This window comes from Haemaphysalis longicornis, unplaced genomic scaffold (assembly GCF_048455015.1).
Source record: "Haemaphysalis longicornis isolate Haplotype H1 unplaced genomic scaffold, Haemaphysalis longicornis Haplotype H1 scaffold_4, whole genome shotgun sequence".
Classification (NCBI taxonomy): domain Eukaryota; kingdom Metazoa; phylum Arthropoda; class Arachnida; order Ixodida; family Ixodidae; genus Haemaphysalis; species Haemaphysalis longicornis.
In genome coordinates this window covers 84,639,489-84,664,773 of record NW_027526361.1, presented here as the reverse complement: position 1 = coordinate 84,664,773, position 25,285 = coordinate 84,639,489, and the positions used below count along the sequence as shown (strand labels likewise).

General features: G+C 48.7%; 1 protein-coding gene across 1 annotated transcript; it reads right to left on the bottom strand.

The window, feature by feature from the left end:
• On the bottom strand, nt 1-24,606 carry LOC144180417 (uncharacterized). The gene is made up of 7 exons (XM_077708760.1): nt 24,160-24,606; nt 23,549-23,830; nt 22,812-23,035; nt 5,796-5,938; nt 2,487-2,621; nt 1,986-2,073; nt 1-289 (listed from the first exon to the last, which is right to left on the bottom strand). The coding sequence occupies exons 1-7, from the start codon at nt 24,558-24,560 to the stop codon at nt 177-179; spliced, it is 1,386 nt and encodes a 461-aa protein (XP_077564886.1). The 5' UTR covers nt 24,561-24,606; the 3' UTR covers nt 1-176.
• Between the last annotated feature and the right edge of the window lie 679 nt (nt 24,607-25,285).

Genomic DNA, 25,285 nt, shown 5'->3' with positions numbered 1-25,285 from the left:
TGACACGCAACAAGTGTTTTAGTCGCAGAGCAAGACCTCCAACTGCAACCAGCGGTATTTAAATCACCAAAGAAGGCAGAAATGTAGACGGCCAAAGGCTTCGTTGCAATCCAAAAAACGTCCTAGGTAAGCGGCTGTCATGTTTCTTTTTCTTTCTTTCCAGACGTAGAGGTTCTTCACTGTCCCAGCACCGCATACTGCTGCTTCCGTGGGCCTATGGTGATCGTGACCTTCACACCTCTCTTCCCCTCGCGTCGGCACTCCAGGCGGCCTCGAATCGTGGTCTCTCCTGTGTGTGCAGAAAATCCCCCAAGCTCTCAGTACCAACCACTCGCCGATTTAGCTGTCTCGGATTCTTATTTGCGAGAAAAGCATCTCTTCGCCAGCCGACATTTCCGGTTCGCCTGAGCAACGGGTGAAGATGTTTATTGTCTCTCGCACACCTAAAGAAACTGCTGTCGTGGAAGCCAAGGGTGCAGGAAACCCGAATACTGGCGTTCCAAAGCTTATCAAGTATAAAAACCCGAGGCCCATTTAAAACAGGCCAGACCTGTTTTTTTTGTTTAGGCAAAACGGTCAAAATAACAAAAAACAAGAATTCCTAACTCTTTTCACATTCCCAGCATTCTGTGGGCATATTTACAGCATCCCTAGAACGATTAGTGATTGCTTATTCTGCACTGTATCACCAAAATAACTTGCCAGTGCACTGCCCTATTGTTATTTTTTGTTCATCCAAGGCGCCAATCTTTCCATTTGACTTAGGACAGCTGTAGGTGTGATGTGTCGTGTCGGTTCACTTCCCTGGCACATCACTGCTATTTTCAGCTTATTTTTCGAGGTATGTGATTCTTTAAAAGAATCTACAAAACTTCCCTTGCTCTTGAAGTTAAACGCAGACAAATTGCCTGTTGTCACTACTGAAAGTGAACGTTCCACGGCACCGATACAGCGTCAAGCCTCGGTTTAACAAAGCTTTATTTAACCAAGCTGTGAATGTTCCAAACGTTCTTTTGCTCTCCAATAAACCCGCCTCGGTGGCCCAGTGGCTAAGGCGTTGCGCTGCTGAGCACGAGGTCGCGGGTTCAATTCCCGGCCGCGGGGGCCGCTTTTCTGATGGAGGCGAAAAACAAAAACGCCCGTGTGTACGAGATTTCGGCGCACGTTAAAGATCCCCAGGTGGTCAAAATTAATCCGGAGCCCTCCACTACAGTGCGCCTCATCGCCTTCGTTGCGTCGGCGCGTTAAACCCTACAATCAATCAAATGATCTCCAATAACAGAAAAAAATTCCTTAAGCTTGACAAAATTGTCGATTTACAACAATTTTGCCCAGCAAGTGATATTTCTGATTGGGCTTGAATAACAATGAAACTAAGCTGTTCCTCAGAAACAAATCTCACAGCAAACCTAAACACTTCTAAGGATTTGTGAATGCAGAAGCAATAATGCACAATTGAACGCCCCCAGTTGTTCCTTACATTTTGCTGTGGGGTATATTTGATGGTCTGGATGGCGACCTTCACAAGTAGCAAAGTTTCAGCTGTCAATGATGCGGATGCTTCTGATTCCGCATAGTACCATAAGCATGTAGCACAGAGCGTGCTATGAAATATGTCGCAGGGAATGGGGGGTTTAAGAGCAGTTTCGTTGCTCCATTCATAGGACGTTGGCTTTTTCGCTAAATCGGTAACAAGTCGCAGTCAATGTTCCGGGACACTTACAAACCATTCTGTTGCTAGAGATGCCGGGCTATGGCGCTTTTACACTCAATGAAGAATAAATCGCAGCGAATGGAAGGTTTAGGAGCGGTTTTCGCGCTACTGACGCTAATTTTTCTGCTCAATGGTGAGAATGTCACATGAATAGCATCTTTAGGAGCCATTTCGCTGCTACGGACGCCGAATGCAGTCTTTTTCGCACAACGGGCCTTTTAATCTCTTTGTATTAAAAATCGGCATTCCGTGGCGAGCAGCAAGCACTCACCCGGTGCAGGCACATGCGGCTCCTCGAGCAGGAACACAGTGTGCTGCCAGTGGGTGGGCTCGGCGTCAACAGCCGTGCTTAGGACCACCTGTGAAAAAAGAGCGCACACATGTTACCCCCGATGTCAAATTTTCACCCCCAACACCTCTGCCATTCAAACGCAACACATCACGGCGGATCGACACGGAAGTCACGCAACAGCGTGAAAATTATTTGCTTTTGAACATTTAACCTGTCACTGTGTAGTGCACGGACCAACATCTGCATTTAAAAGGCAACCAGTTGCTGCCACACAAGTTTCACAGGGCTTCCACTAAAACTGACTGTGGACAGACCATTGGCGGGAGGGAGAAATAGGGAAAATATGTTGGTTGCACGTTGGTTGTACGCATTGCGAGAAGGCAAAAAAAGTGTCACTCAGATGTAACCGTTCCAAACGCCCACTAACACCGACGTGCTGAGTTTACACCTTTTTAGAGGGCACGCCTCCCGTTTACTTACAGGCACGGGAAGTTCGAAAATGCAGTCGAAGTAGCCGACCAGAGCGGTGACTCGTTGGGTTCCAGGCAGCAGCTCAAGCTCGAAGTCTGTCGCAAAGTCAGTGTCCTCCATGCGGCACATGTTGAGGTCAAGGTTCTGCACAAATGGCAACAGACCGCACCCACGGCTATAACCGAGACATCTCCAGAATGGAAAGCTTTAAAAAACGTAGAAAGCTTTAAAAAAAGAAACAGGAAGTACACATGCACATTAGCGTGTCCAAAATCTTTGTCTTCGTTTAGTCTTGCCTTTAAACAGCCACGAAACACGATATACAGTCAAACCCGTTTATAGCGAACTGCAATATGCACCGCGATTAGTTCGATATATCCAATAGTTCGATATAGCCTAACCCGCCTATAACGAGCTTATTGTTACGAATTCGCAATCCGCGGGAGCCCTCCGCCCCCTCCCCAACTCCGCCATCCGCGTATGCAGAAACGAACACAGTACAGTAGACATTACCAGACCAAAATAATCCATTTATTGCAAGTATCAAAGCTACGTTCCACCTTAACTGCCCACGTTGCAAAAAAAAAAAAAAAACGGTGATTTTTGTTTTCACTTTCGTTTTGGCGGCTTCAACTAGCATAGCATTCTCTACACGAAACATTGTTTGCACCAGTTCGGGTCCGTGTCCTCAAAAATCTAAGAATCATTGGCGGAGCACATCGACTGCCGCAAGGGCTTCATTATAAGCGTCGGACGGATTTCACTGGCGACATCATCGGGAACGTTGGCGAACTCTTCCCACAGTTCACCGATGCTGCTGTCTTGGTCCGCACTCACTGACTGGGCGGGTTCCGTCGCGAGTCCCGCGCATCGGAAACAGTTCCGGTAAGTATTGGGCGTCACGTCGCTCCGTGCGAGGCGCAATGTCTCAGTCGCGGCTCTTGCTCCGTGGTCGCAGCCAATCCACATCTCAATCGCCGCTCCGAGATCATGCATTTCGGCGGCCATTCTAGGCGCCCAGAGTTCGATATATCGGATGTGAACTTCGTTATAAGGAATATGTTTCCCATGTATTTCCGTACCTGAATTATTTTTGTTCGATATATAGCATAATTCACTCTATTCGGGTTCGTTATAGCAGGGTTTGACTGTATACCTTCCCCGTCCTACGCAGTGCAGCAGAGATGTGTGTGTGTGCGTGAGAGAGAGAGAGAGAGAGAGAGGAGAGAGAGAGAGAGAGAGAGAGAGAGGAGAGAGAGAGAGAGAGATGAGAGAGAGAGAGAGAGAGAGAGAGAGAGAGAGAGAGAGAGAGAGAGAGAGAGAGAGAGAGAGAGAGAGAGAGAGAGAGATGGATGAACGGACGTGCGGATGGATATATAGAGTGAGATAGATATATAGATTGAGAAAGCGATATATATATATATATACTTTAGTAACAACGGCGGCTCAGACTACCGGACTGCACGTCGTCTCCAATGAATGCTAAACTCTGCTCTAGAGCATTTTTGACGTACCGCACTAGAACTACCTGTTCCTCGAAAAAGGAGATGAGAGTCAGCCAGCGTGGGTCAAGGGGACACGACAGCCGCGTTGGTGTGCGCAAGACAGGTAAGCTTAGAGTATTGTAAGGACACTGCCATAGGACATGTTGGTGATTGGGATATCCACCACAGTGCGCGCGGGTGATTCTTCTGCCCATCCTTTGGAGAGATGATGTCTAGCTGGGCTACATAAAGTGTTAGTCTGCGCTTGTATTAGAAATACTGTTTGCTTCCAGTCTAGGTTACGATGAGGCGGAGATAATTCCCTTCTCTTCATATTAAGACATCTTAGTATATTGTTCGGGATGTTACCACAAATTCCCCTCTCCAGGGGGACATTTGGTCCCCGATTCCTAACTTATGGGCAAGCGTGTCTGCCTGAACGTTGCCAAACATCTCCGCTTGGCCAGGTGTCCAAATGATATGGTAGTGATGATGAAAGTGGATATTTAATAAATCTGCTATGTCTTTATTGACGTCATTCAGTATAATTTGTCTGCATGCTTTTTGAGAATCTGTAAAGATGATCGCTGGAATTCTGTAGCCTGAGGACCATGCGGCATGAAGGTTTCATGGTTTCTAATGGCTCTGGTGATAGCGTGGAGTTCAATGCCTGCTGTGTTGATGAAGGCGCTACTTTTGAGAATTCTAGCTACTGCTGGATGAAGGTCTGTGTTCAACGCTACGAAATTGTGCTTGCCTCTGCTAAAATAATGTCTGCATAGTATATTGTTTGGCTTGTTGGCGATATTTTCACAAGTTTCTGTATAAATTTAACTCTGCCGTTTCCTGCCCTTGTTCCTGTCGGGATCCATATTCCTGAATAAAGGGGGCAACTTTCAGACGGTTTGGAGTTTGGCTGTCGAGAAATGGGCCCTTGTTTTCGTATGCCTCCTTTTGAGGTGTAGGATCGAAAGCCCTTATGTTATGTTGTTGAAACCCGCACGGAGTATATTACTAATTTTCTAAGATGGGCTGATTGATTTGAACTGAACATACTGGAAAAACCGCGCAAAGACGGGAAGGGTGAGAAAGACAAGCACATGGAGTCGACACTTCAACACACAACTACACCTTGTATAATAGTGAAGGGCGAGTGGAAGTGGTAACAGGTAGCCCAAAACTTTAAGCATAGTTTGCGGCTAATACAGCGAGTGCAAGAAAGAGTCCCAGTTGTAGGTGGCAGTGGTACTGTTGCCGAATGAGCAAACTGATTGATGGCCATTCAGAGATGAGGCAATTACAATGCCAAATGAGAACAGAGGGCGCAAGGGACACAAACAGCAATGCGGGCGTTAACGACATCGCTGGCAACAGTCATTGCAAAAGAACACCGGGGAAGTGTTGAAAAGTTTCACAGATTACAAAAAGATGGTCTGAGAGCGTAGGTACACCAGTGATTCAACTAACACAACGAAATGCCTCTGCCGGAAATTTCCAGCCACTCCTGTATTGCACTTTTCGAGTCCATTATTTGCCCTAATTTTTCTGAATTCGTCATTCCATTGAGTCAACGGTCTCTTCATACTTCTAGTGCAGTCTCTCCGCAGGCCCTACACGCTGGTGGCCAATCAGGGCAGCAGAAATTAACAACTTCAAAAAGAAGAAACAGCGAAACCACGCGCCTGCAGATAACACCGTGCACTATGAAACTCCCACTTCCGGGTTCCACGGGTCGTTACGCCATTATTTTTTATGCAAAGACCAAATTCCGCTGAAACAGCTGAGCTATTAAACCAGCATTAAAGTATCTCCTGAGACGCGTACTCGTGCTCACCAGAAGAAGGGCTGGCCGGGTGGAACAGACCTTCGCGGCAGTGACGGTGAGCACGTGGGCTTCAGCCAGCATCTCTTTCCGCATGCAGCTCATCCGGAAGCCTTCCACGTTGCCCCAGAAGCCCACCATCTCCTGATGAAGCTCTGGAGTTTCACGTGACCACAATAATTAGACTCAAAACTACGGTTCACGGCGTTTTGCAAACAGGCTAAGAAAGCAACAATTTCATCCCAAACATCTTCTCGCGCGCACAGGCGGAGTTCCCGTCACACTGACAGCATTAGTGTCCTTGTATGCTCAAAGCATTACTTCATATAGCTATGAAGAGTTTAACGTCTGAGGGTTTGACATAAGAGTTTGAGAAGTTTGATTTCAAGCGATCCCACTTCTGACGAAACAGAGGAGAAGGTTATAATTAAGCTCTGCACACTAGTGGCGCGCGAGGCACGAGATGCAACGCTGCTGCCCTTTAAACCATAAATAATCATTGCATCCCTAACACCGCTCCTTGTAATCCTCCAGCACTGCATGGCCGTATTTCTTAGAGGAACACAAAGCCCTATCAGCTTCTCTTCTTATTTTTTTTCATTCAAACAAAACAATCGAGACAGCAATTGAAGGAATGCCACTAAAGCTACAACCTGGGTATGCAAATCTTAAAATGTTTGACAACAGTGCGGTTTTATTATGGGCACGAGATGAGAAAAAAATTGAAAGTCAGTTCACTAACGCGAATGCAAGAGGTGCTGCTTTGCGGGGAGGAGAAGGGGGGGTGGTGCCACTTGGTTATCCTCGGCTATTTTTTTTAATTCCTTTATGCATCATCTCAGGTCAACGGAGGCACGTTAAAGGGACCGTGAAACACTTCTTTCAACTTATATTTTTAATTCGTAATTCTCTCAGGTTGTAGTCAGCAAGCGCTTTCAGTACTTTGAATAGGGTTCACAGAGAGCCTCAAACAAAAATTTACCTCTCTACACCATTCAGATAACGGATAAACTTGCCCAAAAGATTTTTCTCTCTTGGTCTGACCATTGCTTGCCCCCTTGGGTGACGTCATTCAGGCTATACCGCAGCTGTTAGCTGGTTTCCTTTCCACTGCCACAATAAACACACTCGATAGCAGCTTTAAAGAAAACCGCAAAAAAAGCAAAGCAGTAACTGGAACGACGTCCCTCTTCGCTAACCAAATCACGCAGTGCCACTGTGTGCGGATAACTGCAGCTTTCGCAGTGCTGCCAGGGTCTCTTAACGCATGTCTTCGTCTACACTGTTGCTAAGACTGACGACCTCGACCCTGAGCGTTGCTACCGTCTAAACACTCGCCGTATAACTATTGATAGAAAATAAAGGAGACAAAGGCAATACATTGCACAAGCCTCAGCAGATAATGCCACGTAAGCCGGAACGGCTGTGTGTACGCTAGCCTTCCCTCCATTCTTCGATCCTCGGGGCACCCTACCGCGCTCTCCACTGGCGCATACCCCCAATGCACCTAGACAACGTTTTGACTAGCCCTGCTCTTCCCTGTTTGTGCGGATATTTTGTGTGTGGCCTTCACTCGCGCGCCTCACACTCTCACAAACGTGATTTCTGGACACTAAAACCCTAGCACTCTCCCTCGAAATATTTGGGGGACGAGAAACAGGGGTGCTGTAAATTTCTGCGTCACCTCTTCGAAGGGATTATTTATGGAATTCACTACCAAACTTCAACTTAATGATTTATTGATTGTAAGTGGCCAATTGACTTGATTTGATTGATTTTTTTTTTTTGAAGTGAAGTGAAGTTTATTTTCCTTTTCATAGAAAAGAGGGGACCGAGGCAAAAGGCGGTTAAGCCTGACGGGGCCTCGGTACCCTAAGCCTGTAAGCAGTAGAGATGCAGACGCAAAAACACTTAATACATAGAATGGGCAGCAATCAAAATACAAAAGTAATATATTGCCGCGAACCATACATTGGGTTTGTTTATTTGTGTTTTGCTTTTAACGCCGGCTGCGCCGGTCTTTGTTATCTCTGCGCCAAGGGAAGCGCGTGTTCCATTCTTTCTTTCTGTGCCGCATGTGTTATCTGTTGTGATAGGGAGAGCATTCCGATCTAACGTGAACAGCCCAGAATAACCTTCTTGGATCTACTATGTTCTCGATGCGAATCGACGTTTCGAGAACCACGCGCGCCAAAAGATAAAAAGCCTGCAGTGCGGACGCCGGGGCATTCGATTCTGCGACGCTCGCTGACGCAAGTCACTTTGTTGACCGCTGCTTCGCCGCCTCTGTATTCTTTTGAGTTGTTAGGGGAGCACAAGTTCGCTCCAATAAACTTGTTTCTCCTGCAAGACAACTGCGTCGTCCTTGGCTTCGTGACATCTGGTGGAGGTGCGGGGTAGCACCCTTCATGCCCACTGCAACCTCGGGAAGCCGCCAAGCCAGTCCAACGAGAGCCAGCCTCCGCCTGCAAGGTTTACCACCCGAGTTCGGTTTGATGCCAGAAGGGCCCAAGAGAAGGAACGCTGCAACCAACACCATGGTACAAGAAACAACGTCGCCAATCATGCTGCAGCAGCCCCGGGAACCGCCATCGTTCCGGGGAGCCCCCGCTGAAGATCCAGAGGAATGGTTGGAGAAGCTGGAGCGCGTGCGGATCTTCAACAGGTGGGACGATGAAGAAACCTTCCGGCATGTTTTCTTTTACTTGGAGGATGCAGCCCGAACTTGGTTTGAAAACCACGAGAGCGCCTTGACCGACTGGACGCAATTCAAAAGCGAGTTCCTTAAGACCTTCACGACCGTGGTGAGAAAAGAACGAGCTGCGATTTTACTGGAAACTCGAACGCAACACCCGAACGAAGGAGTCGTAATCTTCGTCGAGGAAATGAAGCGACTTTTCCGCCGTGCGGACCCAGGAATGACGGAAGAAAAGAAACTACGGTTTCTGATGCGAGGTGTGAAGCAAGAGCTCTTCGCGTGCCTTGTTCGCAACCCCCCCAAGACCGTGTCCGAATTCGCGTCTGAGGCCGCCGCGATGGAGAAGACGCTCGAAATACGAACGAGGCAGTACGACCGCCCAATCAATGCGCTGGTTTCGGAGACGCTTGGTGCCAGCGCTATCAACTCCGACTCACTACGCGACACTATCCGCGAAATAGTGAGGGAGGAGCTGCGGAAACTGCTCCCGACGCCGCTGCAACCACAAGTCGCTTCTCTTACCGACGTCATTAGAGAAGAAGTGCAGCAAGCGCTGGGAACTTCAACGACGCCAGTAGCACCTCGCGAGCCGCAAGCCATGACCTACGCGGCTGCTGTACATCGCCCTCGCCCACCTGCACCCTATCGTCACGAGGCTCCGTACCGTCGTCCCCTCTCGCCGGCCCGACCACCTGCGGCGCAACCCCCTGCCCCAAGGAAGACCGACGTGTGGCGAACGTCCGACAATCGTCCGCTGTGCTACCACTGCGGAGAGGCCGACCACGTCTACCGTCGCTGCCCCTACAGGAGGCTGGGTTTGCGAGGGTTCTCCGTCGACGCACCCCGCCCCCGAACTGGCCAGCGCCCATCGGAGATCGAAGAATACCTCTCCAACACCAACCGAGGACCAGCCCGTTTGAACCGTTCGCCGTCGCCCTACCCATACCAATCGCCGAACCGCCGTAGCAACGCTGACTTCGCCCGTGGAAGGTCCCCCAGCCCACGCGGGGGAAACTAAAAGCAGCAACTTCTGGAGGTGAAGTTGCTCTATGGCGAAAAACCGGAAACCCTCCAACGACGCAAGGACTCGCCGAAGACAGTGATTCACGACATGCCCTCATCCCGACGACCCGACCTAACCCTGACGAGACTCCCGAACACGACGACAGCTATACGCCGCGACGCTTACCCGACCTGACCGAGACGTCCGCTGAGAAGACGTGGACAACGACGACGCACAGTGCCCGACCGTCAACACGCACAAGCCGAGATGCGACGCCCCGACGCACCCGGAACTCGAGGAAGGCGGCATCCGACGTCAAAGTGTCCATCGACGGTTTTGATGTAGTCGCCCTCGTAGACACGGGAGCCGACTACTCCGTAATGAGTGGACCATTTGCGTCTAAGCTGAAGAAAGTTATGACCAGATGGGACGGTCCGCACATACGCACAGCAGGAGGCCACCTCGTGACGCCAAGTGGAACGTGCACATCGCGCGTCACCATAGACGGCACAACGTACCCTGCGGCGTTCGTCGTTCTGCCTAACTGCTCCCGCGACGTGATTCTCGGAATGGACTTTTTGACGGACAACGGCGCAATAATTGACCTGCAGACCAAGTCGATAACATTTTCCTCCGATCACTCCACGACGCCGCAGCCGAACCCCGATCACCTTGCTGCTGTCAGGATCGCCGACGATCACATCACCCTGCCACCCCGCGCAAGCTTGATGATCGCCGTCTACTGTGAGGATGCTGCTTCTGACATCGACGCTATCGTAGAGAGTGATCGAAGGTTGCTTCTCGACCGCGGTGTCTCCGTCGCCAGAGGCATTGCGCACTTTAAGCAACGCCAATCTCACGTTTTGGTCACTAATTTCACCGAAGAGTACCAGCATTTAAACAAGGGAGCTGCAATTGCGTTCCTCGAAGAAACGCAAGAAGCAAGTGATGTGATCGCGGTCGCCGACTTTGAACGCACACCCGTAGAAACCTTGAAGCTCCCGCAGCCATTCGACGTGAATCCGGCGCTACCGCAAGAACAACGGAAAACATTATTGGCTTTGCTGCGTCGCTATAGCGAATGTTTTTCGTCGAGCGCAAAACTACGTCAGACCCCTCTAGCGAAGCACCGAATAATAATCGAAGACGGAGCCCGACCTACCCGACAGTCACCGTACCGCGTCTCTTCACACGAACGGGAAGCCATCCGGACTCAAGTCGACGACATGCTCAGCGACGACATTATACAGCCATCGAAAAGCCCCTGGGCTGCGCCCGTCGTACTCGTAAAGAAAAAAGACGGCACATTAAGGTTTTGCGTTGACTACCGGCGACTGAACAAAATCACGAAAAAGGACGTGTACCCCCTCCCCCGAATCGACGACGCCCTCGACCACCTCTGCCACGCGAAGTACTTCTCATCGATGGACCTGAAGACCGGCTACTGGCAAATTGAAGTGGACGAGAGAGACCGAGAGAAGACTGCATTTATAACCCCAGACGGCCTATACGAGTTCAAGGTGATGCCGTTTGGGCTGTGCACAGCACCAGCGACGTTTCAAAGAGTCATGGACACTGTGCTAGCTGGCCTTAAATGGCACACCTGCCTCGTATACCTCGACGACGTAGTGGTATTCGCCCGGACTTTCGACGAACACCTTGCAAGGTTGGAGTCTGTTCTCGAGGCCATTCGTACGTCGGGGTTGACGCTGAAGCCTGAAAAGTGCCGTTTCGCATACGGGGAACTCAAGTTCTTGGGCCACGTCGTCAACGCCGCGGGAGTCCTACCTGACCCGGCAAAAACATCAGCCATTGCGTACTTCCCAAGGCCGAAAGACAAGAAGGGCGTGCGAAGATTTCTCGGGCTGTGCGCATACTACCGGCGCTTCGTCGCAAACTTCGCACGAATTGCAGAGCCACTCACGCGCCTGACGAAAGATAGCACCCCTTTCAGCTGGGAAAACGACCAAGAAAAAGCATTCGGCGAGCTGCAAAAACGCCTGCAAAGCCCGCCCGTGCTCGCTCATTTCGACGAAAATGCCGAAACGGAAATGCACACGGACGCCAGTGATATAGGCTTGGGTGCCGTCCTTGTCCAAAAGCAAAGCGGCTGCGAAAGGGTAATCGCCTATGCCAGCCGTGGTCTGTCGAAGGAGGAGAAAAACTATTCTGCCTCTGAGAAAGAGTGCCTGGCTATTATATGGGCGATTTCAAAATTTCGCCCATACGTGTATGGAAGGCCATTCAAGGTTGTAACAGACCACCATGCGCTGTGTTGGCTCGCCAATTTGAAGGACCCCTCTGGCCGTCTTGGGCGGTGGAGCTTCCGCCTGCAGGAGTTCGACGTTACAGTCGTTTATAAATCCGGCAGGAAACACTCCGACGCCGACTGCCTGTCCCACGCCCCCGTCGACCCACCACCACAAGACTCTGATGAAGACAGCGCGTTCTTCGGGATCGTGACGGAGAGCGACCTAGCCGCCCAGCAGCGTGCCGACCCCGACTTACGCGTCATAATCGAGTACCTCGAGGGATGCAACGTTGCCGTTCCTAGGACCTTCAAACGCAGCTTACCAGCATTCAGCCTGAGAAATTCCGTCCTTGTGAAGAAGAATTTCAGCCCCGGATCAAGAGCGAATTACCTTCTCGTCATTCCCGCGGACCTTCGTGACGAAATTTTGGAAGCGTGCCACGACGACCCGTCTTCCGGACATCTGGGCACAGCCCGCACTATTGGAAAAATCAAGGCGAGGTACTACTGGCCCGGCCTTACCTCTGACGTCACCCACTACGTCCGGAGCTGCCGTGACTGCCAGCGACGAAAAACGCCGCCGACAAGACCCGCCGGACTTCTGCAACCGATCGCCGTCCCATCAAGACCATTTCAACAGATTGGAATGGACCTTTTAGGCCCGTTTCCTACGTCACGATCACAGAACAAGTGGATTGTCGTAGCGACAGACTACATGACGCGCTACGCAGAGACCGCCGCTCTTCCGAGGGGGACTGCACAAGAAGTGGCGAAGTTCTTTGTAAGCCAAGTGGTGCTGCCACACGGAGCCCCGGAAGTTCTAATCACAGACCGTGGAACGGCATTTACTGCGGAGCTGATGCAAGGAGTATTAAGCTACAGCAACACGGATCACCGAAGAACGACGGCGTACCACCCCCAAACGAACGGACTAACAGAACGTCTGAACAAGACAATCGCAGATATGCTGTCAATGTACGTTGACGTTGAACATAAGACTTGGGACGAAGTGCTCCCGTATGTCACGTTTGCGTACAACACGGCTATCCAGGAGACGACGCAGCTGACGCCGTTCGAGCTTGTCTACGGTAGAAGGCCGACTACGATGCTCGACGCCATGCTTCCGCACGTAGAAGACGACGACCTCAACGCCGACGTCCACGGATATCTTCAACGTGCGGAGGAGGCCCGCCAGCTCGCTCGAGTTCGTATAACGGACCAGCAGCTGGTGGATGCGGGCCGCTACAACCTCCGACGCCGAGACGCCGAGTACCAACCAGGGGATCGTGTGTGGGTTTGGACTCCCATCCGACGACGCGGACTCAGTGAGAAGCTCCTGCGACGGTATTTCGGACCCTACCAGATTCTACGACGTGTTGGCCAACTTACCTACGAAGTGATCCCCGATGGTGACTCCGGCACATCACGACAACGCACGCGGCCTGAAGTCGTCCACGTGGTTCGCTTAAAACCTTTCTACGGACGATGACGAACTTTTATTTTCATTTGTTCGGACTGTCGCGTATGTTAGCATCGGGTCGATGCACTCTTAGAGGGGGGGGGGTAATGCCGCGAACCATACATTGGGTTTGTTTATTTGTGTTTTGCTTTTAACGCCGGCTGCGCCGGTCTTTGTTATCTCTGCGCCAAGGGAAGCGCGTGTTCCATTCTTTCTTTCTGTGCCGCATGTGTTATCTGTTGTGATAGGGAGAGCATTCCGATCTAACGTGAACAGCCCAGAATAACCTTCTTGGATCTACTATGTTCTCGATGCGAATCGACGTTTCGAGAACCACGCGCGCCAAAAGATAAAAAGCCTGCAGTGCGGACGCCGGGGCATTCGATTCTGCGACGCTCGCTGACGCAAGTCACTTTGTTGACCGCTGCTTCGCCGCCTCTGTATTCTTTTGAGTTGTTAGGGGAGCACAAGTTCGCTCCAATAAACTTGTTTCTCCTGCAAGACAACTGCGTCGTCCTTGGCTTCGTGACAATATAAGCAGTAACACTTACTAGAATACAAAACATGTGCACAATCATGGGCCAATACAAATTGATACTTGTACGAGTTCAATTTCGTACAAACGGATGAAATAAAGTAAATCATTCGACTTAAGTACTTGTGTGAAAAAGATAGAACAATAGATATATACACTTACATCCATGTACACACATACATACACATACGCATATATATCAAAGACGGTAAGCTGCATTTTTACATTAGAATTTCACCTTCAATCAGATGCTGTTTGGTCTTTTTTTTGAACATGTTTCCAGATAGAAAAAACTCTTCAGGAAAGGGGAATTTGTTTAGCGCATTGGGTACCTGACAACTCAGTTTTTGTTCACCGTAATTTGTTCGCGTTCGCGGAACTCTTAGTTTTACTACGCGAAGATTGTAACCTATGTTGCTATCAGGGACAGAGTACAAGCGATTCTGGTGAATGTATTGAAGAAGCCGCAGATAATACACTTGGTCGGCTTTTAATATGGAGTGTTTTACAAACAATGGTTGCGTGCGTAAGTTTCGTGGTGCTCCATAATATCCCTCAATAGCCCGCAAGGCTCTTTTTTGCAGGACAAGTAATTTTTGGTAATTGGAAGACGTGGTCGTACCCCAAACAAGATTACAATAAGAAAGTCTTGAAAAAAACAGGGCATTATACATAGACACTTTTAACCGAACAGGCAGTAGATTAGAAATCCTATAAAGTAGGCCAACAATTTTACTTAGTTCAGAAGTAAGTTTGGAAATATGAACAGACCACGAAAGATTTTCATTAAACCACACACCAAGAAATTTTTGGGAAGAAACTTGATTGATTGTTATACTGTCATAATGAATATGTATACAATTTTTTTCCACGGTGTTGATGGGCTTGAAAATAACATATTTCGTTTTGCTTATATTTAAACTAAGCTTATTCCTCTGTAACCAATCACGAAGGTTGATTAAATAAGCATTGACCATATTTTGAAGCGCCGGTAATGAACAGGAAGAGAAGAAAAGATTAGTGTCATCAGCGTACATCACCAGATCGGGAGAGTTATGTATGCCGGCTAGGTCATTGATATATGTAATGAATAATAACGGCCCTAGTACTGATCCCTGTGGGACACCATGCTTAACCACCTGTGTATCAGAGGATATGTTATTTGTTCGAACATATTGGGACCTATTGCTCAGATAACTCCGCAATAGGTTCAACGCAATACCTCTAACCCCATAGTTACAAAGTTTCTTCAAAAGGGTCTCATGGTGTACGCAATCAAATGCCTTGCGAAAATCTAAAAATAGGCCAAGGGTACATTTTTTGTTTTCAATATTATCTATTATTTTGTCTTTAACAACTAACAGTGCTTGCTCTGTGGTCTTATTTTTCGTGAACCCATATTGTGAATCAACAATCACATTATATTTGTGCAGAAAATCGGCTATCCTAGAATTGATAATACCTTCAAAAATTTTTGACAACACAGGCAGAACAGAAATTGGTCGGTAATTCGACAGTTCATTTATATTGCCTCCTTTATGTACTGGAACGACTCGGGCCAATTTGAGATCTTCAGGAAAAACACCAGTTGACAGCATTAGATTTGCAATGTGTGACAAGACATCGCATATAACGCCGCAAACGTGCTTTAACGGGATCACCTTTATATCATCGTACCCTGCAGATACGTCATTTTTTAAAGAAAGGATCAATGTAGCTACTTCTTGAGGAGTTGTGGGCGCGAGTACTATAGAATTGAGTAAGGGAGTGGTGAGGCTCAGTGAGCTATTTACAGGAGTTTGCGTGACAGAATTTGGAGAAGCGACATTAATAAAGTAGTCATTCAGGGCATTTGATAGCTCGTGACCAGTTAATTTACCATTTTCTGTGATTATTTCATGAAGTTGCATAGATTTGGTTTTATTGGTCAAGTTGTTGACCTCTCGCCAAACTTTACGACTATCATTTTGAATGCGGGAGAAATTTCTTACATAGTAGTCCGATTTCGCGTTTTTTAGATCTTTGTTGAGTTTATTTCGATATTTTTTATACTCAGCAAGTAGAGTGAGATTTCTGCTGCTGAGAAAATCGTGATACATGCTATTTTTCTTCCTGATCCTTGAGTAAAGTGATTGGTTCATCCAAGGCTTCTTAAACTTCTTAGGAATAATTTTTCTTTCTATTTGTGGGAAGGCGGTGTTATATTGGGTTATGAACATATCTATGAAAGCAGAATATGCTGCATTGACTTCCGTGATCTTGTATACGGGCTCCCAATTAGTATCTTCGATTCGTTTGTGAAAGTCGTTGAGCGCAAGATCATTGAAATCTCTGATCATGTGGGTAACAGTGTTTGTTATGGCATTTATTTTGAGGGGTATGAAGCAAAATATCGGCAAATGGTCACTAATATCGGAAGATATTACGCCAGACTCAGTGTGCGGAAGCTGTACATTGGAGATACAAACGTCTAATAATGTGGCCGTGTTGCAAGTTATTCTAGTCGGTAGACTGATATAATTAATACATGCATACGAGGAAAGGAGACTCTGCAATTCTCTTGCATGAGCGGCGTCCGATAATAGGTCAATGTTTAGGTCACCCATTAAAATGAAGGGTAGCTTAGTGGAGTCGAGGAAAAGGAAGAGGCTTTCCAAAAAATCGAAGAATTGTGATTTGTTACCCTGAGGGGGTCTGTACATAGCAACAACGATTATATTCTTGAGAGATATAGCTAAACATTCAACATCGGAATTTGTGATTGTAACATCGCCAATCACAGAATGTGAGTGACATTTTTTAACATATACAGCAAGCCCACCCCCTCTTCCATGGGGCCTGGATAAACCATTGTAAACATAGTTATCGAAGGAGCACACATCGCTGTCAGTGCCAAACCATGTTTCTGAGAAAAGCATAACGTCGAACTCAACCGACAGTGACCCAAGTAATAAATCAACCTCGTCTCGCTTGTTTTTCATGCTACGAATGTTAACATGGAAGGCTGAAAACAATTTTTTGTTGACACTGCTAAAGCTAGAATTAAAGTGATCGGTTTTGTATCTAATACAGGCAGGTGTAAAATGCATGGTGCCAATTCAGGGGTGACGAGCATGCTGCAAACGTCTCATTCTTATTTCGTCATCTTGGTCAGATCAGACAAGTCCTGTATCCTCACAGCGTCCATATGTTCGTCTTTCCGCGCAAAAACCTTTCCTGCGCTCGTCCAGACAAATTTCCATGCCACTTCCTTTTTGCGGGCAATAGCGGCACCAAGCAACTGTTTGTTGGCCTGAGTAAGATGCTCGTTGACGTACACTGCGTTGGCCTGAGACAAGCCGAGCTGCTTAGTTGTGAGCTTCTGCTTCCTAGCCTTAGCAAGAAGCGCGTGGCGCTTATCCCTCCGGACGAAGCGAACCACGATATTGGTCTCGCCTGGCTTCCGCGTTGGGATTCGGTGGCACGTGTCAATGTCATGGCTAGAAACGGGCTCTTTGAGAACGTCGCCGATTTTTTTGACAACGTCAACAGGATCCTCGTCTGAGCTGATGCCCTTTATTTCCAAGTTATTTAGCCTTGTGTACTGCTCCAGCTCGTCAACTCTCCGCGTTAAGCGCTTGTTTTCGTCTTGAAGGGCTTCATTAGCTTCGAGCAGATGAGCTATTTCCTGTCGAAGTGCCTTCAGGCCGGCACCGATCGCTTTTGTTTCGTCACATGTATCACTACAAAACTTAACACTATCTTTCACACTCCGCAACTCGGTTCTCATTTCTCGTTTGAAGTCTTCGAGAGCCTTCATAATCTCCTTAGCGTTGCCAGCCATGTATCAAAGTAAAAGTTTGGCAGCAGTGCGCAGCAATTTGACAAGGGGATACTGTTTCAACAACGCTAAAGTCTTACTTGCACAAAACAGGTAGGTTAGCGAACTTGGAGACCGCTTTCGCACCTTTACCAAACTGAGCAGCCACCCGTGATGCCGTCCCTTACAAAGGTAGCCGATGGTAGTCTCCCACGCTGATTGGTGGGCGATGCGGCGATGATCAAAGTAGCGTTGGAAGCCACGCCGATGAGTCAACAATCTTGGATCCGGCCGGATGCGTGTGCGGCTGCTCTTCCAAAGGGCGCTGTCAACCCACTGCACCCGAGAGGAACACGGGAGTGATCCAACCGACTGGCGCACGCTGCACCACTCTTGCGAAGTGAACTAGCTGCGATGACCAGTTGTCATAGCCAGGCGTTGCGCTGCTCGTTGAAGGCACACAAACCACACCTTCACTTCAGTGTCGCGAATCCACTAGTCACTGGAGCCAGGAGCAAGGGAAGCTGCGTAGCAGCCAAGTCAAATTCCAAGTTTCATCAAACTTAGCAGATTCCGAAGTCTGCGCTGGCAACACTGGCAACACTGATACCAAGATGGCTGCGCCCACACGCAAAATGGCCACGGTAGGTTTTTGCACTTTCTTCGCAAATTCTTGACCAATTCAGACGCAGTTTCTTGTTTTTTAGCCTAATTGTAAGTTCCGATGGAAGTTTGTGGCAAGGAATGATCGCTGAGGGTGAAGTTTCAGCCGGATTCAATCAAAATTCGGTGGTTAGGCTTGACCGCCGCCTTACTTGTTTTTCCGGCAGATATCAACGGTTCCAGGGGCTCCTGAGGAATAATCTTGTTTTGTCCAGGGTCCAGGATGCTTCATGAATTTCTGGCGAGCCTTTTCGATCGTTGTACTACTTGAATTCCCTTGAAAAACTTGTTGATTGATTGAAGTAGGGTTTAACGCGCCGACGCAACGCAGGCGATGAGGCGCGCCGTAGTGGAGGGCTACGGGTTAATTTTGACCACGTGGGGATCTTTAAAGTACGCCGAAATCTCGCACGCACGGGAGTTTTTGCTTTTCGCCTCCGTCAGAAGTGGCCAATTCAGCTCGTTTATTTGGCGAGCCGTTCGGTCAAGCCCTGGCCGGTAAGGTCGAGGTAGTACACCTTAAGAGGGAATTTCAGCATCAAGAAAAGTTATCGCAGGTTGGAGCTATCAACTGGGTCAGCCCGGCTGAGTGTTCGATTGACTCATTTATTTTATTTATTTACCTTTCTTACCATCAAGGCGAGGCGTTTCAGAGCCCAGGTAGATTTATATTCGGAGCAATGCAACAACAATACGACAGAAAAAGACATTATTAGTTTACAAAACTGAAACATCAATTTCTCAAGTTTTATAAAGATTCAGACAATCTCCCTCTGCAAACCCGTGCTGCTACGTGGGCCTGTTTTTCAAGGCGCCGCTGACAACAAGCACTGACAAGGACACAGGATAATGCCGAACATGAAGCCGGAGATTTCTCCCTTCTACTCCCCTAGAAGGGATTAGAAGTTCAATGGAAAAACAAGGGACGAAAACAAGGAAAAATACACACAGGGTGCATTCTGTGCCTCTCTGTGTTGTCTTTCTATCCCTTGTTTAGCCCATGTTTTATCCCCTGTTCACAAAACTGTTTTGTCTCAATACCAATTTTATCACAAACTTTAAAAAAAAAATTCCGGGAATTTTGCACTCAATCGCAATACCCGAATGGCGAAGCTGTTGTAGGGGATAATTGATGGACACAAATATGAGTTTGGCATCGTTGTGGTTCCGTGGTTAACGTCGGCGGAATGGCATTTCAATGATCTGATGTTGAGCAATGCCAGAGGGAGCTCATCGTTTTGGTCGACGTTTCCGTACATCTGTGATGGAATACAGGCTCTTCTAACGATCCCCAGCGTTACGGACGGGAGAATAACGAGACAGGGCACCGGAACATGGAGAACAACTGAAGATGGCACGCTTTATGGGGTTGGGTAGTAGCAGAAACACGCGGAGTAAGAAGCGACGGGAAAAAAACTAAACAGGGCTGCTAACTAAAAAGAAGCACGAGTCCGTTTTAACGGAAGTCAAGTTGGCCAACTGCAACAGTCTCGCGTGTTGGATGAGCTGTTCGGGAGTGTGCAGATTGGCTGGAGCGTCTTCGGCGCGCCGGCGGAACTTCCTCGAACGTGGGCAGGTCGTGGGGCGCTGGTCCGTGCTGTCGTTCCCTGGCCGTCGCCTTCCAGGCCGTCGCAGGGGAACCACGGTCGCGCACCCGGTACTGGAACAGCGGCGTCCGGTCCGAAGGCTGCCCTCTCGCTCACGATCACCGCCGAGCAATCCGGAACACACCGTCCCCCTTCGCCGGAAACTTCTCGCGCCTCTTCTTCATCTTCGTGGCACATAGCCCCACCATAGGGATTGGCCGTCTTCTTGCACAAAATGTTCTTCAAAGACGCAAAGTTCCGGCTACTTCATCACAACATCACTCTGCAAGCACGACTTATCGTCTGTAACGGATGCTTTAAACGAAGCCGCGGCCTCCTTCGCGGCTGTGCGAACAATCCACCGCCGGGCCATGTGCTGTCAATGATCAACTACAGCAGCTTCGATATTCAAATCGTGGATTTTCTACGGTACAGAGCGCATGCGCACGACTACACCAGGACCAACGAACGAGAGACGTACGCTGCGACGCGTCGTTCTCGTTCCGAGCAAGTGTTGCCACGATACGGCAAACGCTAGAGTTTTTCTGTGGCCAATATTGGCAAATCTCACTGAGTGGGTATCCTTAGCTTGACAAACGTGCGCTCGAGGCACGCGTGCGCAAGCGTCGGCTATTTTCTTGGTATCTTTAACTGCGGACACCGTGCAGAAAGGATTTGTTCAACAGCTCGCTGTTAAACGAGTAGTGACACGAAATTTGAAAGCTTAGATAACTATGTAAAATGCTTCCTTTTTACCAGCAGGTATCTCGCAGCAAATGTCAACAGTAACCGCCCAGTATAGCATATTTTAAGTCCATTTTAATCTTTGCCCACACGAGAAAGCCAAGAGCGGGCCGACATGACATCATCTGCTCTTTGCCCCAAACTGCCGACGTCGGGGCTCCCGTGACGTAGCCTACGCGCCGGCTGCGGTTGGCACGCGTTGCTACGCCGTGCATATGGTTTTTATGGTTTTCAAATGTCAAGGTTTTGCGACTGACGTCATGCTGCCCGTGCGCGTAGAAACCGTGAAGACCTGAGCCGGTCCAGGCGCGCGCGTGCGCTCACTCGCGGCCGTGCGTCGAGACGGCCAGCGGTGCGACAAGAATGGTGATGTCACGTGCATCCTCATGTCTTGGCGGCTGCTCGGCGTTAGTTTTGCTGAAACCTAAACTGAAACGAATAAACGACGCCTTAATTGATTGTTTACGCTGCGATCGACCGTCTAATGTGCCATTCAATGATTAGGGGGCTAACAGGCACCCAGAACAGCGAAAAAAACGTAACACGAAAATTTAGTGTCTGTACTCCTTTAACAAATAGTGGATATTTCAAAGAGAGCAAATGAACAAGTGGTGACTCACTAGTTACTTTCCGGCGATTTCTCTAAGAAATCACGGAATCTTTTATGTGACTGTCGGCCGGCGACCTAAGCCACGGCCAAGAAACATGACTGGGGCACGTGTACTGAGTCATAAATACCGGCTTATCACCTCACTTGAAAGCTAACGTGCAATTTACACAGTGTTAACTGCGTTTTTAGTGCCGCCCCATATTACGTCACTCCGGGTCATATTATGTCACTGCAGCACAAAATTGGCAAGTTTTAAAGCGTAGCTGTCTTAACCTCACTGATGGCACTTGACGTCGCGCCGAAACGCCCTGCAGGAAAGGAAACTTTCTCTGACAATAATGATGATAACAATCTCGGGTGAAGTGAGAGATGGTTGAACTGCGAAGCTTTGTCTGGTCAACAGCCAATGTCTTCAAAGTCCAAAATCTAAGTCGTTACGCCTAAAACACACTGCGGCAAAGCCAACTTACAGAACTAGTTCTCACAAGGGAGCATCGAGTGCAGATACACAGTCAACACCTCATCTTTGGCCAATCCCCTTCACTGGATACAGCCAAACACTTCAGGGCCATCATCATCATAAATGTCCACCCTCAGAAAACGAACGAATCTATTTATTTATTTATTTATTTATTTATTTATTTATTTATTTATTTATTTTTCAATACCTTCAATGCCCGCAAGGCGTTACCGAAGGGGGTAGCACTTTCCCTCGCATACCTGCAATTCCCCCCCCCCCCCCCCCCGGTCTACCATGGGTGACAGCTTCGCCTAAGGTAAACTGGCATGTCTTTTATGTGTCCCTTCGCCCTCTTTCATTTATGTGTCCCTTAGCCCTGCTTCCTATCACCCTTTCTTACTTTCCCCCTTCCCTTCTCACTTTCTATGTTTCTAGGCATCCTGTCGCTGCGCTGTTACTCTCTCCGTTCTACTGGCTACGGCTTTTCAGGCCAGCTTTCGTTTCGTTCCCCCTTTCTTTTTTTCAGTGTAATTGGCGCTTTCTGGCCACGCGCAGCCATGGCTGGAGGGGACCCGTTCTTGTTGTGTTCGTTTACTCGCATCAGTGCCGTTCTTATGGGTGGGCGACCATTGTGGTTGCACAGGGCGCAAGCAGGAATAAGGTGCCTCTGTCGTCATAACGCCTCTTCTGCAACCCCTCCCCCCCCCACTCCTTAAAAAAACAGGTTTTGAAAATGGGTGCATTTATACTCTCTGTGTTTTTATTCGCGCTTCCAGTGTAATTTTCCAGGCTTTTTACGTATGCGTTTTTTTTTTCGCGGGCGGGCATGGTTTCGGGTATCTCTTGTAGCATCAGTGAAAGTATGTATGTATGTATCTGTTTGTTTTATGGCGAAAGGGCAACGATGGCCAAAGAGCGCCAATCAGTGAAAGTATGATGCGAGTAAATGGGTATACCAGTAAATGAACACAGCCGTTGCTTGAGGTGGCACGGATGCGTCTGTCGTATAATTGACGAGAAAAAGGAGCGAGAATTGCTCACTGTCGCGGCGTCTCTTCGCGGCCGCAAAGCTCCCATTACAGTGACGAAAAAAAAAAAAAAAAAGCGAACGAAGCGAACGCACGCCTCAAAAGCCGGTGAACCTCCCGCGAAATGCGGGACCCTTTAAACCCATCAAAGTATGTACACTCTCGCCCAATTGACAATCTTGTGGAGCTCACCCGGATCATTGAGGGCCGCCAGGTAGAGGTGGCAGCGGCTGGGTAGCATGAGACCACCAGGCTTCAGCAGTCGGTCTCTGGCGTCGATCACGCTCTCTAGCATGCCCTCTGAGAGCAGGAAGTGGCCCATCCACTCTGACACCAGCACGTCCACCCGGTCGGGAAGCTCCAGCTCCTCTGCCGTGCCCCACACCACCGACACCTTGTCGGACAGGCCATTCTCCCTGCGTCGTCGTTTCCCTCGCATACGCGCACGTTCCCCCTAGACTTGGGCCGAAGCTTTGTTTTGTTGTAGTGCACCACATGGAGCCGAACGAAATGCAGATGAGGCAGCGGGAACTCAGCAGACAACTTCGCGAGGGTCTTTATGACGTCACGGTATCTTGTCTGTACGATTAACGGCCGCGAACCAGAGCCACAACCAAGAGACGTTACCGTGTGATTGAAATATGTCCTCTGGCTTCTGATTGACCGTGTCACCGAAATGCTCAGATGCTTTTGCGCACTGATAACTGTTTTTTTTTTCGCGTTCTCTTATTAACTTCATCCTCGCTTACGTCACGTAGCGTGAACTCTGGACGTTATTGAACATTCTCGGCGTTCTTTCCGTTGAATAAAATCTTTTCATGGCTGTAACAGAGCTGAGTGGGTTACCAAAGGCTTTTTTTTTTTAATTTAACGACGTTGTATTTGTGGTTTACTGCGCTGTTAACACTGGCCGGTTTAGCGTCGCTCACCTCACGATGTCCATGGCCTGGAAGACAATATTCGAGCGGTCGACCCCTGTGACGAACCGCGCGCCCGCACGTGCACACAGCATGGACAGGATACCCGTGCCGCACCCGACGTCCAGCACGGTGCACCCTCGGATGCAGGCGTCCGCGTTGAGCTCGATGGCCCGCCGGTAGGAGTCCATACGAGGTCGATCGGAGAGCATCTTCAGGTGGGTGGTATGGTCGTCGTACGACTCAAAGTAGGACACGTCGTCTGCACTCAGCAGCCAGAACTGCGCTGCTTTCCTGACCACGAGACCAGCAACGTTTGCAGTTAGCGGTTGATGTGGCAATATCACTCCCCCCCCCCCCCCGAGTCCTAGTCCTGTGAATGGCGGCAAAGGGAAGAGGTAGCAGGAAGCTCGTACAGCTTTACAAGCTCATAGTAGCTCTGCAAGCTATCTGCGACCTCTACCTGCTACGAGTCATCACGTAGGTGCGCTTCAGCTCATAGGGTAGATGCTACTCAGATGCCCACCAGGACAAAGTCAGCACTGAGTGAACTTTTTCGCAACAATCAATCGTCAGCTCAATTTAAGCTCTCTTAGCCATGTAAAACGATTGTGAACACTTACCTGAGACGCGAGTACACGCTGTTTAAGACCAGCTCCAAGCCTGCAGGCATCATTCGAAAGAAGAAGATAAAAAGTTCCCCTAAATGTAGGCGTTTGTCCTTCGCTGTCATCCCGTTGCGTAGGGATTCTGACCGATCAAACTGAAGCGAACCGTGAGACACTGTGTCACCGCTGGGATCTGCTGGAGTCGGGCGGACGATCATGGTCCCTCTCATACACCGGAAGAAAAAAAAATGCACAGTGCTGCTGCGGCTAGTAGAAGCAATGGATCGTAGCAGCCGTTTGCGACGCATACGCAACCATTTGGAACGCCATGGATCGGATTGGATCGGCTCAATGAGGCTCTCCAGTACTGTTAGAAAAAATTGTTGCGAACAGCAAAATAAACGAACTGGGAGCATGCTTGAATTAATACTGGTCAGCCAAAATTTAACTGGGTACGCAGACAATGACAAGAAACGAAGCACAAGCGCTTCGGCGGAAAAAATAACAAGAGATTTTGGAGGAGGAGGAGGAAAACGTTTATTCTAGAGATTTTGCATACAAAAAAATTTTGGAATTTGCTACGCAAAATTTCAAGAGTCGCGTGCAAATAATCAACTGAAACTGAACATGGAAAGTTCCGTGTGAGCACAGTTTCCACGGCCGTTATGGCATAATTAAACCATGGCTAGGTCAGTTGGTATACCCCCCCCCCCCCCCCCAATGTAAGTGATAATTGCGTCACTAGCATTAATTTGTCCCCTGGTGCTTGGTAAGCCAAACTGTCAAACCAAAAAACAACAAAAAATCACTGATGCTGCTATGACAACACTTTCGTTGATGCGCGAGGAGCAAACCCCGTGCCGCGTATCGCCTGCAAAGGGTTCAACGAGTGCGACTGTTTTTGTGTGCCGCAAACGTGAACCAACACCGCCTGCCTTTTTCTTTTCAGATTGTGTTGCTACTGCACATCTTGTTTTCGACAGCTTTCAGTTTCTGATTTGCTTGAACCCACAGAACGTGCACGAAACATTTGTTTACAAATCATTCTCAGTTTAATAAGCGGGAACCAGTACGCCCTGAACGTGCCAATTTTGTTTGGGCAAGAAAAAAAAGTGGACGGAAAATGTGGTTTATTCCTTGA

Bases quoted from the DNA above. Each gene is read 5' to 3' on its own strand.
- LOC144180417 (XM_077708760.1), bottom strand. From the start codon at position 24,560: ATGCTCCCAGTTCGTTTATTTTGCTGTTCGCAACAATTTTTTCTAACA. The intron at 23,831-24,159 runs GTAAGTGTTCAC...TCTCGTGGTCAG, and splicing joins AGCGTGTACTCGCGTCTCAG to GAAAGCAGCGCAGTTCTGGC. The intron at 2,074-2,486 runs GTAAGTAAACGG...CTTTTTTCACAG, and splicing joins TTTTCGAACTTCCCGTGCCT to GTGGTCCTAAGCACGGCTGT.